Below are 15244 nucleotides of genomic sequence, written 5' to 3' on the forward strand. Positions count from 1 at the left end.
CACAACAAAGGATAGCGTTACAGCTCTTCTAAAGGAGCCTCTTCAGGCGACTGTTTAGCACCGCCGTTGTTCTTCTTCCATCACTCTTCAATCCAAATCCCTAAAGCAGATTCCATCCAGACTACCGCCTTATCACGTCCACTTGCAACTCGTTTTGCGCCCTGGTTAAAGGAAACTGCGGCCGTAGATCTTATATGCTTTTCCTCCTTTTTAAATAAAAAGAATCGTGGACTCATTGATGCTGTGATGGTGTGCTGCAGCGGTGTAGCTGTTTCCTTCCTTCAACATATCCAAAACTTTTACCTTTTCTGCAATCACTTGCATCTTCTGTTGGCGCTTGGACACGGCCCCTGAAGTAGTAGCACATTAATGCTGAATGAGTGAGATGAGACTTCCTGGTTAATGCAGCACTCCGTCACTGAGCCAATCAGCAGCACACAGGAACTTAACCGCGTGCTCTGATTGGGTAGCTTCTCAGCCATCTGCCAATAGCGTCCCTTGTTTGAATTCAAATGCATCTCTAGTTTGAATTCAAATGGGCAAATCAACTGAGGAAGCACACGTACTGTAGACCGCAGACATCCGCAAAGCAGTGAAAAATCCGCGATACATATTCACATATGCTTACATTTAAATTCCGCGATGGAGTGAAACCGCGAAAGATGAAGCGCGATATAGCGAGGGATCACTGTACACATGTGGAGAAAGTTAAAAGATATGAAAGTAGGAAAATTAGAAAATATAAAAAACAAAAGTTAAGATTGCAGGAGCGCAAACAAACAAACTACCTCATTTAACTATGTACCAGTCTAACTTTGGTTTTGCACAATAATTACTACAGTATTGCACCTTAACACTTAATTCTACTTTATTCACATAATTTTACTTATTTATTATGTTCTACTATACTGTTACCTTTCAATCTATGACTTTTTGTTAATCTAACTGATATTCTTCTAACTTTGCACAGTTTTTGATAAGCGGATCAGGATGCATTTCACTGCGTGTTGTCCTGTATAACTATGCATGTGACAAATAAAGAATCTTGAGAATTTCAAAAACAGAGTTTACCGCACATGCATTTATTTGTTACTTTGTTCATGTATATATATTTATCTGTCTGCTTATTTAAAAAGCTAAAATTACCCCAGGAGTCAAAAACGTTCTGTCTAGCCCTTGTACAAAAACCTAGACAAAAGCTGGGGTATCACCTTGGTAACCTCATATACTTTTGGAACTGTGAGAGGAAAATAGCAGGACTTTACAGACAGGAGTCCAATGCAGAACTCTACTTACTTTTTTACTTTGTAAAAAAAAATTATGAACTGCTGATGATGTCGATCGTTTTGTCTGTGCTGAAATTCCAAAACAGAGAAACCTATCCTGACCTCATTAAAAAGATTCAGCATATTGGGACTCGCAAGATTATAAATATTGTTTTTACAGAAGTTCTGAAATAAAAGTGAAACTAATGAAATAGCAACAATTCAAAGAAAAAAAATCTTAAAAGTGTGTATCCGGAAAACCAAACTCAGGGGGTTGGCGAGCGAAGTGAGCAGGGGGCAAAGCCCCCTAGTTATATTTATTATTTAGTATTTATGTATTATGTATATACTGTAAGGGTGTATATGTTCCTTGCGTTTCATGGGTGGAAACAAAAGAGGTAGGGCCATCTTGATATCACTGGTGAAAGCACCACCGCCAGCCTTTTTATTTGAGTCAAGGGAGTTTGTCCTTCCGAGGTTTACGGATGTTTATAGAGTGCATTCACAGTGAGTATTGATTTTCTGGTTTCTAGATTTATTTTGCTACTGCCTTTGGTTTTCAGCTCTTAAATTTCATATTGGGAATTTTTGTTTGTTTCAAATACATTTCTTCATTTATAAAGATTTTTCCATTGGACTTGTCTTATTAAGCTGGATGTTAACAGTTCATCTCCCTTGTGGGGCATCTTTTGAAACATTTAAAAGCTAGGTCCCTATTTTAAGCCTGTACAGGGTGAAGCCCTCTCGATAACTCTGGGAGTCAGGATATTTAAATAAGGCCATCAATAGGTAGACAAATGAAGATCCTGCTCTGTTTTTTGAGTCATTTTTGAAAGCCTTACATTATTTTTGCTGTGTTGTGTGCAACATCAAAACATGCAGAAGGTGGCACAGAATAATAACAGTACACTTTCTGTTCAGGATATACACAAAACCCACTGCCTCAGAAAGGCAAGCAGGATTATTAAAGAGCTATGATCCTCATGAAGACAAGTGGTAAAGAAGATGAGATTAGATTACAAAAGAGCTCAGCCACACTACTCAGTCACTAGTCTCACTCCTGTCAAACAGTGCAGGGCTATTGGCATTTACACAAGTCAGTTTCAATTCACAGGTCAAAACATAACTAAACAGCCATTCATAAAAACAGACACTGTACATGTTCTTATATATGGGGGGGGGGGGTTGGCTGAACACATGCTGCAGAGATGCGGTCTGATCAGCTGCTGTCTTTCTGCTCCTGCTGCCTTGCTGCGCGTCTATCATTTAAAAGCCTAATATATATATATACAGATCAGTCAGTCATTGTCCAACCTGCTATATCCTAACACAGGGCCACAGGGTTCTGCTGAAGCCAATCCCAGCTGGCACAGGACGCAAGGCAGAAACAAACCCCGGGCAAGGCGCCAGCCCACCGCAGGGCACACACACACACCAAGCACACACTAGGACCAATTTAGGATCGCCAATGCACCTAACCTGCATGTCTTTGGACTGTGGGAGGAAACCGGAGCACCAGGAGGAACCCCATGCAGAAATGGGGAGAACATGCAAACTCCACGCAGGGAGGACCCGGGAAGCGACAACGGGTCTCCTAACTGCGAGGCAGCAGCGCCACCACTGCGCCACCATGCCGCCCTATATACAGATATATATATATCTCTATTATAAAAAAAAATCCTGGGAGGGAGACTAGGGAGATGAGACGTGATCTTCTCAGAAGACAATCTGATGTTCCGCGAGAGACACTTTAACGTCACACAAAGACAATTTGACGTCACGCGAGACAAGGCAATGAGACAACATTTAAAACAAGTTCACGGACATCTAACCAAGCAGTTGTTGGAATGCTTTAGACAGACAAGACATCATGTGCTTCCAGCTGTTAAAACAACGACAAGCAAAACACGCAGCTCGCCAGCTGCAGAAAGCCAGCAGATGATCCGACTGCTTCTCCTTAGTGTGTACAGTCACCCTAACCCCCACTTCACAACACGAGTGGCAGAGACGCGAAGTGGCAAAAGGACAGCTGCTATACAGGCTTTTAAATGATTGACGTGCAGCGCGACAAAAAGAACACGCAACTTGCCAGCAGCAGCAGCAGAAAGACAGCAGGTGATCCGATGGCATCTCCTTAGCATGCGTTCAGCCCCTAATTCACAACATGAGCAGCATTATATATCCTGCGAGAAAGATTTAACCACGCCGGGGACGTAAAAGTGAAAATAATGTATATGTAACAATTTCCATGAAAATAACAATCTCTTTAAATGGTATATCTGGTAAACCAAACCCAGGGGTGGGCGAGCGAAGTGAGCTGGGGGCGGAGCCCCCTAGTATATATATTATATGTAAGACACACACTTACATAGATATATGTGTGTGTGTGTGTGTCTTTCTATTTGATACTGTATTATCATCAAGCGTTCTGTGGTGACATTCAAGTAAGAATTTCATTGTACTATGTATGTAGTGAGAAGTTAAGCAAAATGACCCCTTTTATTGGCTAACTACAAAGATTACAATATGCAAGCTTTCGGGGCAACTAAGGCCCCTTCTTCAGGCAAGACCTTAATTTCTTAACTACATCCATAATAGCTAACATGGTGCAACACCCTAGTACTATTGTACTATGTACACATTATTGAACTTCCTTATGACTTACCTCTATAAATTATACTTTAATTTACCTAAACTCTTTATTGTTCATTCATCTATCTGTTTTTTGACCCAATGTAAATCATTTGGCTCAGAGAGCTAACACTTGATCCATGCACTAATGCTGCATTGGCAATAAATTTTTTTTTGTTTTCCTTACTCCAATAAATCTGTTATTAGATTACATTTAGGGTCAACCAGATCCATTTGTGTGTGCGTTATTGATCTTTCACTAAGTAATGTAAATAGGTGTGAGTTTACTGTAATTGTTTCTTTCCAATGACCTGTGCATGTTAAATGATGTTTTGGTAATTTCCCAGCTATTGCAATAAAAATTCTATATTGCAATTTTTGTCATTTGAATATTATCATAATGAGAAATCTTATTCTTTTGTGTCCCAATAAACCTTGTCTGAATTTTCAAAATGTGAGCATGTACCCGGCTACAGGATAATGTGCCATCCATGGCATTTTCATGCTTTTTGCCGGTTGTTACACTAATAAAACTTCATTTCTATAGCGTACACCAAGAAAAAGCCAAATACTGCACTCAAAACTGACCTTGAACTTATCAGGTTTGCAAACTCTACACCAGTTATCACTCCCTAGCACACATAAACTGGCATCACATTATATTAACCACTAGCAAGCTGTTTCGTGTAGCAGTTGGGTTAATAAAGTTTAAAACAACAAAGTTGCTGATTAACAACTTACCTAACTTTTCTGAGCTCTGTTTAGAAAAAATACATAGTGTATTGTTCTTGTATGTAATCAACTAATATTTTTCTTTATAATACACAGTCAATTATAATGTATTATCTTATAAACATTTGCAATGTATATTTCCCTTACATGCCATTAATTGATGTTTAATGATTTTATATGTAATTAATTTTATAATATTCCAAAACAATTGTAATGTGTCCTGTTCTAGTGATGACAATTGTATAATCTCTTCATCTTATATATAAACTACAGAATCTTAAACGTTTCCTTAAGTAAAACATTCTGTCTTTTTATATAATGAAAGCGTGTCGTTAACGGTCTTTACTTCTCCTTACAGATCGGGAAAGCCTGGGACTGTCATAGGCAGACAATATTTTCAAACGGGGGCCATCTGTTGAACATGGAACGTTTCAGCACCCACACCCTTTCTTATTCAAAGGGTTTTATTTATTTTTTCAGCCTTCGCACTCTTGTACTAATAGCGCTCACAAGTACGAGAGATCCATTTTAAAGAAAACCGTAGTACTCACGCTAATGAGAAAATACTGCACGGGAAAAGGCGTCTCTAAGCCTACTTATACAAATGCTAATAATAAAGAAGAAAATCTATTACAATTAGCTCTTTTAAACACACTAACTACAGACATTGCGTAGTAGATTTAGATCTCGTATGTAGTATATGTTTGTCTTTCTTCCCACACTTTCACACCCGACCGTTGACAACACACAGTGACCCGTTACAAGCTTTGTTTGCTCTCGACACTAATATCACAGACACACAGTCTTTCACAGCCACCTTTCAAAAATATAAAAGCTCGGGGGCTCATCGACATAACAGCCCCCTTTTTAAAGCACGGCCTGGCGTCTCATCCTCACCCAAATCGCCGGACATCCAAGAGAGCAGCAGCGGCCAGAGAAACGAGGCGAGGCGCTTCATCTCTACGTAGGGTACACAGGCTCAGGCAAAAAAGGACAAACGTGAAGGTAAACTGCACCCGCTTTTTCAGAAGGAGTCCAGAGGCTCTTGGGTACGAGTCGAAATGACTTGAAAATTGTAGTGATCGGCGAGGTCTGTCCACTGGAGCGGCCCGCGCGTCACTGTGTGGAGACGCGGGCACTTCAACGGGAGAGCGCGCGTGTCACGGGAATCCCTGTGTGGCGATGAAGGATCTTCTTTTGGAACGCGCGTGCACGCTTCCACAAGACAAGACCTGGGCGCTTCATGGAGAGAGAGCGCGCGCGCAAACAGACTGAGGCTAATGCAGAAACGTTCAGGGAGACAATAGCAGCGGCACCGCATCAAAACAGAGTCTTGGAGAGGGAAAGATGGAGGGCACAGCAAAGTATTTTATGCTGGTGGGAAGAAGGAATCAGTGAGCGAGATAGCCCAGCAAAAATCAGTATTAGGAACAGTTTATGAGATACGTAGGTCTTAGTACCAGGACAGATCATGTGTACGTAGGCTGTGACAAGAGAGCATTTGCTGATTGGTTGTATTCAGGAAGTCTCTACCAATAAGGTAGAGGGGTGGATCTGCAGGGGGGGCATATGGTGGAATTTGCCACCCTAACAAAATTACGTGCCACCTCATTTGTCCCCCATGTAAATATATTATACATACCTAAAAATGTAATTAATAGCTAAATTTCATAAAAAAATATTTTGACATTAAGTATGTCCAGCGCTCAGCCATCTACGTAAACTTTCCCCTCAGAGAATAATGGTTTGTTTCACGCACCACTTTTTTTTCTGCCAGTACAAAATTAACGGCGCGCAATTTATGAGATTGAAATCGTCTGTTTCAGATGAAAGAATGAGGTAATATTAAAAATTAGTTAGTGAGTTCTGTCCATTCCCTCTGGGTCTTTGTGGTGTGTGTGATTTGCAGGCAGGTGCTTAGCTAAAGTTAACATTAAAGACGGTGTTATACTGAAAAAAGAACTAAATCCGAAATCGAATAACGTCTAATTAACACCAACCCAGTATTGTATTCCTTTTTAATGTAATAATTCAATGTTTTGTATTTACAACATTTCATATTTCATTCTATTTATTGTTTTTCTTCTTTTATACGCTTGGTTTAAAAACTTAATTTTATCCTTGTACTTACATGTCCTCTTTATAGCCACTATTTTGCCAAAAGTATTGGGACGCCTGCCTTTACACACACATAAACTTTAATGACATCTCATTCTTAATACATAGAATTTAATATGGAGTAGGCCCAGCCTTTTGCAGCTATAACAACTTCAACTCTTGTGGGAAGGCTTTCCACATGGTTTAGGAGTGTGTTTCTGGGAATTTCTGACCATTCTTCCAGAAGAGCATTTGTCAGGTCAGGCACTGATGTTGGATGAGAAGGCCAGGCTTACTCGCAGTCTCCTCTCTAATTCATCCCAAAGGTATTATATCGGGTTCAGGCCAGTCAAGTTCCTCCACACCAAACTCGCTCATCCATTTCTTTATAGACCTTGCTTGTGCACCGGTGTGTGTGCATTCATGTTGGAACAGGAAGGGCCCATCCTCAAACTGTTCCCACAAAGTTGGGAGCATGAAATTGTCCAAATGGCTTTGTATGCTGAAGCATTAAGAGTTCCTTTCACTGAAACTAAGGGGCCAAGCCCAACTCCACACCATAATCCCCCCCTCCACCAAACTTTACACTTGGCACAGTGTAGTCATGCAATTTGTCACTCCAGAGGACACGTCTCCACTGCTGTAGAGTCCAGTGTGCATCCGACGCCAGCATTGCACTTGGATACAGCTGCTCAGCCATGGAAACCCATTCCATGAAGCACTATTCTTGAGCTTTTGGAGGTCTGTAGCTATTGACCCTGCAGAAAGTTGGTGATTTCTGCACACCTCAACATGCGCTGTCCCAGCTCTGTGATTTTACGTGGCCTACCACTCGTGGCTGAGCTGCTGTTTTTCCCAATTGCTTCCACTTTGTTCTAATACCACTAACAGCTGACCGTGGAATATTTAGTAGCAAGGAAATGCCCTGAATGGACGTATTGCACAGGTGGCATCCTATCACGGCACCACACTTGAATTCATTGAGCTCCTGAGAGCGAACCATTCTTTCATAAATGTTTGTAGAAGCCAGCAGTCTGCAGGCCGAGGTGCTCGATGTTATACACCTGTGGCCAGGGAAGTGATTGAAACACCTGAACTCAATGATTTGGAGGGGGGTCCCAGTACTTTTAGCAATATAGTGTATATGCTAAATTTCAAATGTAGTAAGCATGCTGTACAACTAATGCACCTTTTAATCACATTACTACGGAAGCTCTGAACCGCACAGTGAAAAAAAATTATGGGATAACTCTTATCTCGTATGTACGGTATACTTTCCTGTACGTACGAGATGTTTTCGCGTACATACGGGATACTTTCACGTACGTACGAGATATTTTTGCGTATGTACGGGATAGTTTTACGTACGTACAAGATGTATTGCTAACTACACGTCAGTATTGCTCCTACTTCTTTGTCTTGTCTTTGCACAATGTCTTATCTTGTTTGTGTTTTCATTTTAAATTTAAATCTTAATTTTAATTCTATTTTTAATTTATTATTTGCACTTCATGTTGTTACACAGGGCGGCACGGTGGCGCAGTGGGTAGCGCTGCTGCCTCGCAGTAAGGAGACCCGGGTTCACTTCCCAGGTCCTCCCTGTGTGGAGTTTGCATGTTCTCCACGTGTCTGTGTGGGTTTCCTGCGGGTGTTCCAGTTTCCTCCCATTGTCCAAAGACATGCAAGTTAGGAGCATTGGCGGTCCTAAATTGTCCCTAGTGTGTGCTTGGTGTGTGGGTGTGTGTACCCTGTGGTGGGCTGGCGCCCTGCCCGGGGTTTGTTTCCTGCCTTGCGCCCTGTGTTGGCTGGGATTGGCTCCAGCGGACCCCTGTGGCCCTGTAGTTAAGATACAGTGGGTTGGATAATGGATTGTTACACTGTGGACCCTGAGCTTCACAATTTCGTCTGTCTGTATACTTGTATATGGTTGAGATGACAATAAAGTTCATTTTGACTTTTGACTTTGACAGACAGTGTCAAAGTGATAAACAGCAAAATAAAAGAGATGAACAGAGAGTTTAGAAAGAAATAGAGCATTGAATATAGAGGATTCAGACACAGAACGAGTGAAGAGCCAACCTGAGTTATCACAGTTTTCCCGCAGTTTAAATGGTCCCTTTTGTGTGCTGCTTTTTACTGTTTTTCTACTGACTTCCATCCATCCATTTTCCAACCTGCTGAATCTGAACACAGGGTCACGGGGGTCTGCTGGAGCCAATCCCAGCCAACACAGGGCACAAGGCCGGAACCAATCCCGGGCAGGGTTCCAACCCACTGCAGGACACACACAAACACACCCACACACCAAGCACACACTAGGGCCAATTTAGAATCGCCAATCCACCTAACCTGCATGTCTTTGGACTGTGGGAGGAAACCGGAGCACCCGGAGGAAACCCACGCAGACACGGGGAGAACATGCAAACTCCACGCAGGGAGGACCCGGGAAGCGAACCTGGGTCTCCCAACTGCGAGGCAGCAGCACTACCCATTGTGCCACCGTGCCACCCCTCTACTGATTTGTAAACCTAAATAAGCACTCATAAATTAATACAAGTAATTGCGTCATACATTTGAAAAACAATATACATTTATATTTCCCATTGTAAATAACATGAAATGTAGTTATGCAAAGTGGACATCAGATGAGCACATAAGGTATTTCTTTTCTTTTTTTGCAAAAAAAATGACATTTTTTTTTGGATAAAAGAAATCATTATTTTAAACACTCCAATGAGAAGTCGAGCAAATGTCACCTTTTATTGGCTAGTTAAAAAGAATACAATATGCAAGCTTTCGAAGCAGGCAAGATGTAATCTTACATTGAAAGCTTGCAGATTGTAATCTTTTTAGTTAGCCGATATAAGGTGTCATTTTGCTTCACTTCTCATTGCATCCATAATGGCTAACACGGTACAACACTCTAGTATTAAAGACTCCAGTAAAGAGTAATGGGGTACATGTGGCGAAGGTGATCATTTTCTATCATTATGTCATTATTAAGCATGGTGGTGTTTAGAAGAGATAGTAGTGGAGTTTTTAACCAGATTGTTTAATGGAATTTCGGAGTGAGAGGATGCCTGAGGAGTGGAGAAGTGTACTGGTGCCGATATTTAAGAATAACGGGGATGAGCAGAACTGTAGTATCTACAGGGGGATAAAATTGATGAGCCACAGCATGAAGTTATGGGAAAGAGTAGTGGAAGCTCAGTTAAGAAGTGAGGTGATGATTAGTGAGCAGCAGGATGGTTTCATGCCAAGAAAGAGCACCACAGATGCAATGTTTGCTCTGAGGATGTTGATGGAGAAGTTTAGAGAAGGCCAGAAGAAGTTGCATTGCGTCTTTGTGGACCTGGAGAAAGCATATGACAGGGTGAGGAGAGAGGAGCTGTGGTATTGTATGAGGAAGTCGGGAGTGGCAGAGAAGTACGCAAGAGTTGTACAGGATATGTACGAGGGGAGTGTGACAGTGGTGAGGTCTGCGGTGGGAGTGACGGAGGTGGGATTACATCAGGGATCGGCTCTGAGCCCTTTCTTATTTGCAATGGTGATGGACAGGTTGACAGACGAGACTAGACAGGAGTCCCTGAGGACTATGATGTTTGCTGATGACATTGTGATCTGTAGTGAGAGTAGGGAGCAGGTTGAAGAGACCCTGGAGAGGTGGAGATCTGCTCTAGAGAGGAGAGGGATGAAGGTCAGTAGGAATAAATGTGTGTAAATGAGAGGGAGGTCAGTGGAATGGTGAGGATGCAGGGAGTAGAGTTGGCGAAGGTGGATGAGTTTAAACACTTGGGATCAACAGTACAGAGTAATGGGGATTATGGAAGAGAGGTGAAGAAGAGAGTGCAGGCAGGGTGGAATGGATGGAAAAGAGTGTCAGGAGTAATAGTGACAGATGGGTATCAGCAAGAGTGAAAGGGAAGGTCTACAGGACAGTAGTGAGACCAGCTATGTTATATGGGTTGGAGACGGTGGTACTGACCAGAAACCAGGAGACAGAGCTGGAGGTGGCAGAGTTAAAGATGTTAAGATTTGCATTGGGTGTGACAAGGATGGACAGGATTAGAAATGAGGACATTAGAGGGTCAGCTCAAGTTGGACGATTGGGAGACAAAGTCAGAGAGGCGAGATTACGTTGGTTTGGACATGTGCAGAGGAGAGATGCTGGGTATTTTGGGAGAAGGATGCTAAGGATAGAACTGCCAGGGAAGAGGAAAAGAGGAAGGCCTACGAGAAGGTTTATGGATGTGGTGAAAGAGGACATGCAGGTGATGGGTGTGACAGAACAAGATGCAGAGGACAGAAAGATATGGAAGAAGATGATCCGCTGTGGCAACCCCTAACGGGAGCAGCCGAAAGAAGAAGAAGAAGAAGAAGATGTAGGTAATGCGTTTTTGTCAGTTTAAAAGTGTTTTTCATTGTTCTCTTTTAGACATCTAAATCCGGGACTGATGGCCAGACACTACCAAAACTGCCAAGTTTTCCTAAGATCTTTCAAGAAGGAGTTAGAAGGAGCTTTTGTGATGACTTGTACAAATCTAATTCATAGCTTGAATATTCACAGTCCAAAGACTCTTGTTACCGTTTTGCCTGTAGACATTTCTCATTGTCTAATGCTCCTAAGAGTGTCATTACTTTATTTAAAGGATTCTGTAACTGGAAAAAGGCAACATTTAAAGATGGTGGCTTTAGTTCACATTCCAGGTCTGAGTACCATGTTAATGCAATGCTTGCATGTGCAGAAGACAAGAAAATGAGTGACAAAAATACCTCATTGTCAAGTTTAATGGATGAGCAATATAAGAAAAAGCTGAGTGAAAATCGGAAATACATTAAAATGATGGCTGAGATTCTCATCTTCTACTGAAAGCAGCCCAATGCGGTCACAGGGAGACACTAAGCTCAGACAAATGAGGTATTTTTCTAGCCATGTTAAATTTGCTGGCCAACCATGACCCTACGGTTAAAATGAGACTTGAAGAGCAGGTCAGTAATGCAACATATACCAGTAAAACCATAGAAAATCAAATATTGGCGTGTTTGGCTCACATGGTTAAAGACAAAATAATAAAAGAGGTTAAAGAGAGGGCACAATTTTCAGTCATCATGGATGAAACTAAAAAAGAGCAGATCTCTTTTTTCGGAGATACTACTACAACAGTATGGCTTATGAGAGTTTCTTGGAGTTTCAAGAGGCCCGAAAAGTTGGATTCTGGTGCATTAAGTGCTATAATTATTGGCTGTTTGGAGCGGAATGGTTTGGATTATAAACAAAACCTTGTAGATCAAGGATACGATGGCCCATCAGCTATGAGTGGGGTACATTCAGGTGTCCAATATAGTATCAAAAATGTTGCCAAATTTGCATTTTATGTCCAATACAGTGTCCATTGCTTAAACTTGGTGATGGCTGATGCAGTCAGAAGTGCACCTGATGCTGGAAATGTTTTTGCTCTGCTAGAAAAATTGTACACATTCGTGTCTGGACTTTGTGTCCATCAGAAGTGGTTGGGTGTGGAGTGTGAGATGTTTACAGAATCCACCAAGGGAGCTTCAGTGTCTTTAGGATACACATTGGGCTTGCAGACATGTAGCATGTTGTAATGTAATGGACAGACTGCCTGCTATTCTTAAAGTGCTTGAGGAAACTCCGTGTGAGAGCAATCCACAGAGAGCTATTGAATCTTGAGGAATACTGGGACAAATTGATATGAATTTTGTTGGGTGTCGTGCAGTGTTCAGAAAGATTTTAGGTGATTCTAAATTTTTGCCAGACATGCTGCAGTCAAAACAACTTGATCTTTCCAAGGCTGTTGATTTAATTCAATCACTGAAAGACACAATGGCACATTATTGTAGCAATGCCTATTTTAATGATATTTGGAGTGATATAGTTGACACATGTGAAAGAAGTGGTATTTCTACAACCCAGTACTTCTCAAATCGGTCAGTCAAGGTAAGAAGAAAACTCCAAGATTGTCATGTCACCACCAGTGTACTGCCCTGTTACTGATAGCATGACTGGGAAAACGGAAAGACATTTTTCTAATACCAAGTGCTGTATCAAGATTGGTATTCAGGCTCTAAATCTAGTTCTAACTTTCTTTGAGAGAAGGAGGTTCTTCTTTTGCAAAAGTTTATAAGTCCAATATTGAAGACTTGAAGCATGAACTTCATCAGATGAGTAGAGTCTTAGAAAGACATAAAAAGAAAGATGAACAAAATCTTGCCACTCAGTTGGAACTTGTAATCTTTTTGGATCCATACCGGGATGTGTTCTTTGAGCTGTTATATTTGTGTAAGATAGCTGTGATATTACCAGTCAGCAGTGCTTCTTATGAGTCCTAAAGCTACTAAAGAATCGTTTGTGATCTACTATGACAGAAAGTAGATTGTCAAATCTGGCTATACTAAGCATTGAGTCCAAACGGAGTAATTCTTTGAATTTGGATGACTGTGAAAAGATTTTCTGGACAACACAGTGATCGTCATATTCAGCTCTTATAGTTGAATTTTCTGTAGTTGTAAGTGTCAGATGAAAAGGAACACTGTTTTTGGGACAGGTCCTTTGCTGTAGATACTTTTATATCACTCTATTATAATAAAAAAATCCTGGAATGAGATGAGACTTTTTCAGAGAGATACTTTCAGGTCCTGCGAGACGAGACTTTCTGCCAAGAGATTTAACCACGCCCGGGGTGGGAAATAAAAGACAAAGTGTAGATGACAAAGTTTAATGTCGTAAAGAGGTTCAAAAACGTTGGCGTGATACACATGCATAGCAGGTTAGAGATAATGAAAGCAATAAAATTCGAAAGTCTCAAAAAAAGGATAGTAAAGATCGCATTAGTGCAAACAAACAGAAATTATTACTCGGTGAAATAACGGAACAGCGAGAAGAGATCGAATATATTGTTTGGATTTAAACTTTAAGTCGGAGACTTGTAGATCATCTAATTCGTGTTGCCATCAGGGAAAAGTAGTGTTTCTTCCCAATGAAGAGGTGTATCCATCCATCCATCCATCCATTTGCCAACCTGCTGAATCTGAACACAGGGTCATTGGGGTCTGCTGGAGCCAATCCCAGCCAACACAGGGCACAAGGCAGGAAACAATCCTGGGCAGGGTGCCAACCCACTGCAGGACACACACAAACACACCCACACACCAAGCACACACTAGGGCCAATTTAGAATCGCCAATCCACCTAACCTGCATGTCTTTGGACTGTGGGAGGAAACCAGAGCGCCCGGAGGAAACCCATGCAGACACGGGGAGAGGTGTATCCACGAGAATTAAAAGATTAATGTTTGGTGAAAGTGAAATCCACATACGTGAGCGGCAGAGATGCGAAGTGGATGGTGCATAGCGCAGGCCAGGGGGGTTGGCGAGCGAAGTGAGCAGAGGACAAAGCCCCCTAGTCTAAATAATTTCAAAAACAATGTGACACTTCATTTTACAAATGTACATCAACATTGTTGTACATATTTGTCTGTAGGGTGAGAATTGTAAAATATGCTAATCAAGTAATAAACTACTGATTGCTACTTGGAGGTTGCAGTTATCTTTGTAATATTTGATTTTATTTACCTCATAAATATATATGTATGCCATATATACGAGAGAGGTTCAAAAAGTTTCCACACTTTATTTAACTCTATTTATTAAGAATTCCAAACACAAATCACATCACTTTTCTACATAGTCACCTTCCTTTACAATGCAATTTTCCCAGCGTCGTACCAACTTTTTAATGCCATCAGCAAAAAAAGTTTTTGCCTTCACTGTTTCCAATGAAAATATAAAAGTGCAGAAATTTTTTGAACGTCCCCTATATGTGCATCTAAAAGAATGTTTTCATACTGCAACCCTCTTAAAAATCTTCCTGCCACCCCATGTAAAATTCTCTAGATCCTCCCCTTATTTTAAGGAGAACTAGGCAGTGGTCTAAGGCGGCTAAATCTTGGGTGGGTTGCACTTTATTAAAAACATTATCAGAAGACCATGAAGTATAGTGGACTTCAGACACTGAGGCTGTGGGTTCAAATTCTGGGCCGCTGCTTACACACGGTCACCATGAACAAATCACTTTATCTGACTGTGCTGAAATTGGAAAAAGACATGTAACCAGTTGTATCTCAAATGTTGTAGCATCAGCCGCATAGCAAATAATAATTACAACAGGCCCTGACTTAAAAACACATAGACTCAATACCGCTGTCTCACTCCCATCAACCCTTTTATAATGTTTTATATTATTTTCACATAGTAGCAATGTATGGTCTAAAGTCCAAACATATGACGAACTACACAAGTCTTTTATGGGTGGTCTTTCAAATCCCTGGACGCACAATACTCTCAGTTATGCTGAACATCCTTGTTTCTTTATTTTCTTCAGGTGGAAGTTTGTATTTTTACTTTTGCTTTAGTGCTGTTTCCCTTTTAACAAGTTTGATCTCTATCTTATTTTTCAGTCTTATTTCGACATTGGGTTAAAGCAGATTTTGTATACATAA

At 41.2% G+C, this 15244-nt stretch overlaps 1 protein-coding gene across 1 annotated transcript in view; it reads right to left on the minus strand.

Annotated features, from left to right (window-relative positions):
• Positions 1-5854, minus strand: part of shisa4 (shisa family member 4) — a 54142-nt gene extending 48288 nt beyond the window's left edge. The window contains exon 1 of the mRNA XM_028796431.2: positions 5526-5854. Coding sequence (XP_028652264.1) covers positions 5526-5586 — 61 coding nt within the window. The 5' untranslated portion in view covers positions 5587-5854. The remainder of the gene's footprint in view (positions 1-5525) is intronic.
• Between the last annotated feature and the right edge of the window lie 9390 nt (positions 5855-15244).

The sequence above is a fragment of the Erpetoichthys calabaricus genome, chromosome 3, assembly GCF_900747795.2.
Source record: "Erpetoichthys calabaricus chromosome 3, fErpCal1.3, whole genome shotgun sequence".
Classification (NCBI taxonomy): Eukaryota; Metazoa; Chordata; class Cladistia; order Polypteriformes; family Polypteridae; genus Erpetoichthys; species Erpetoichthys calabaricus.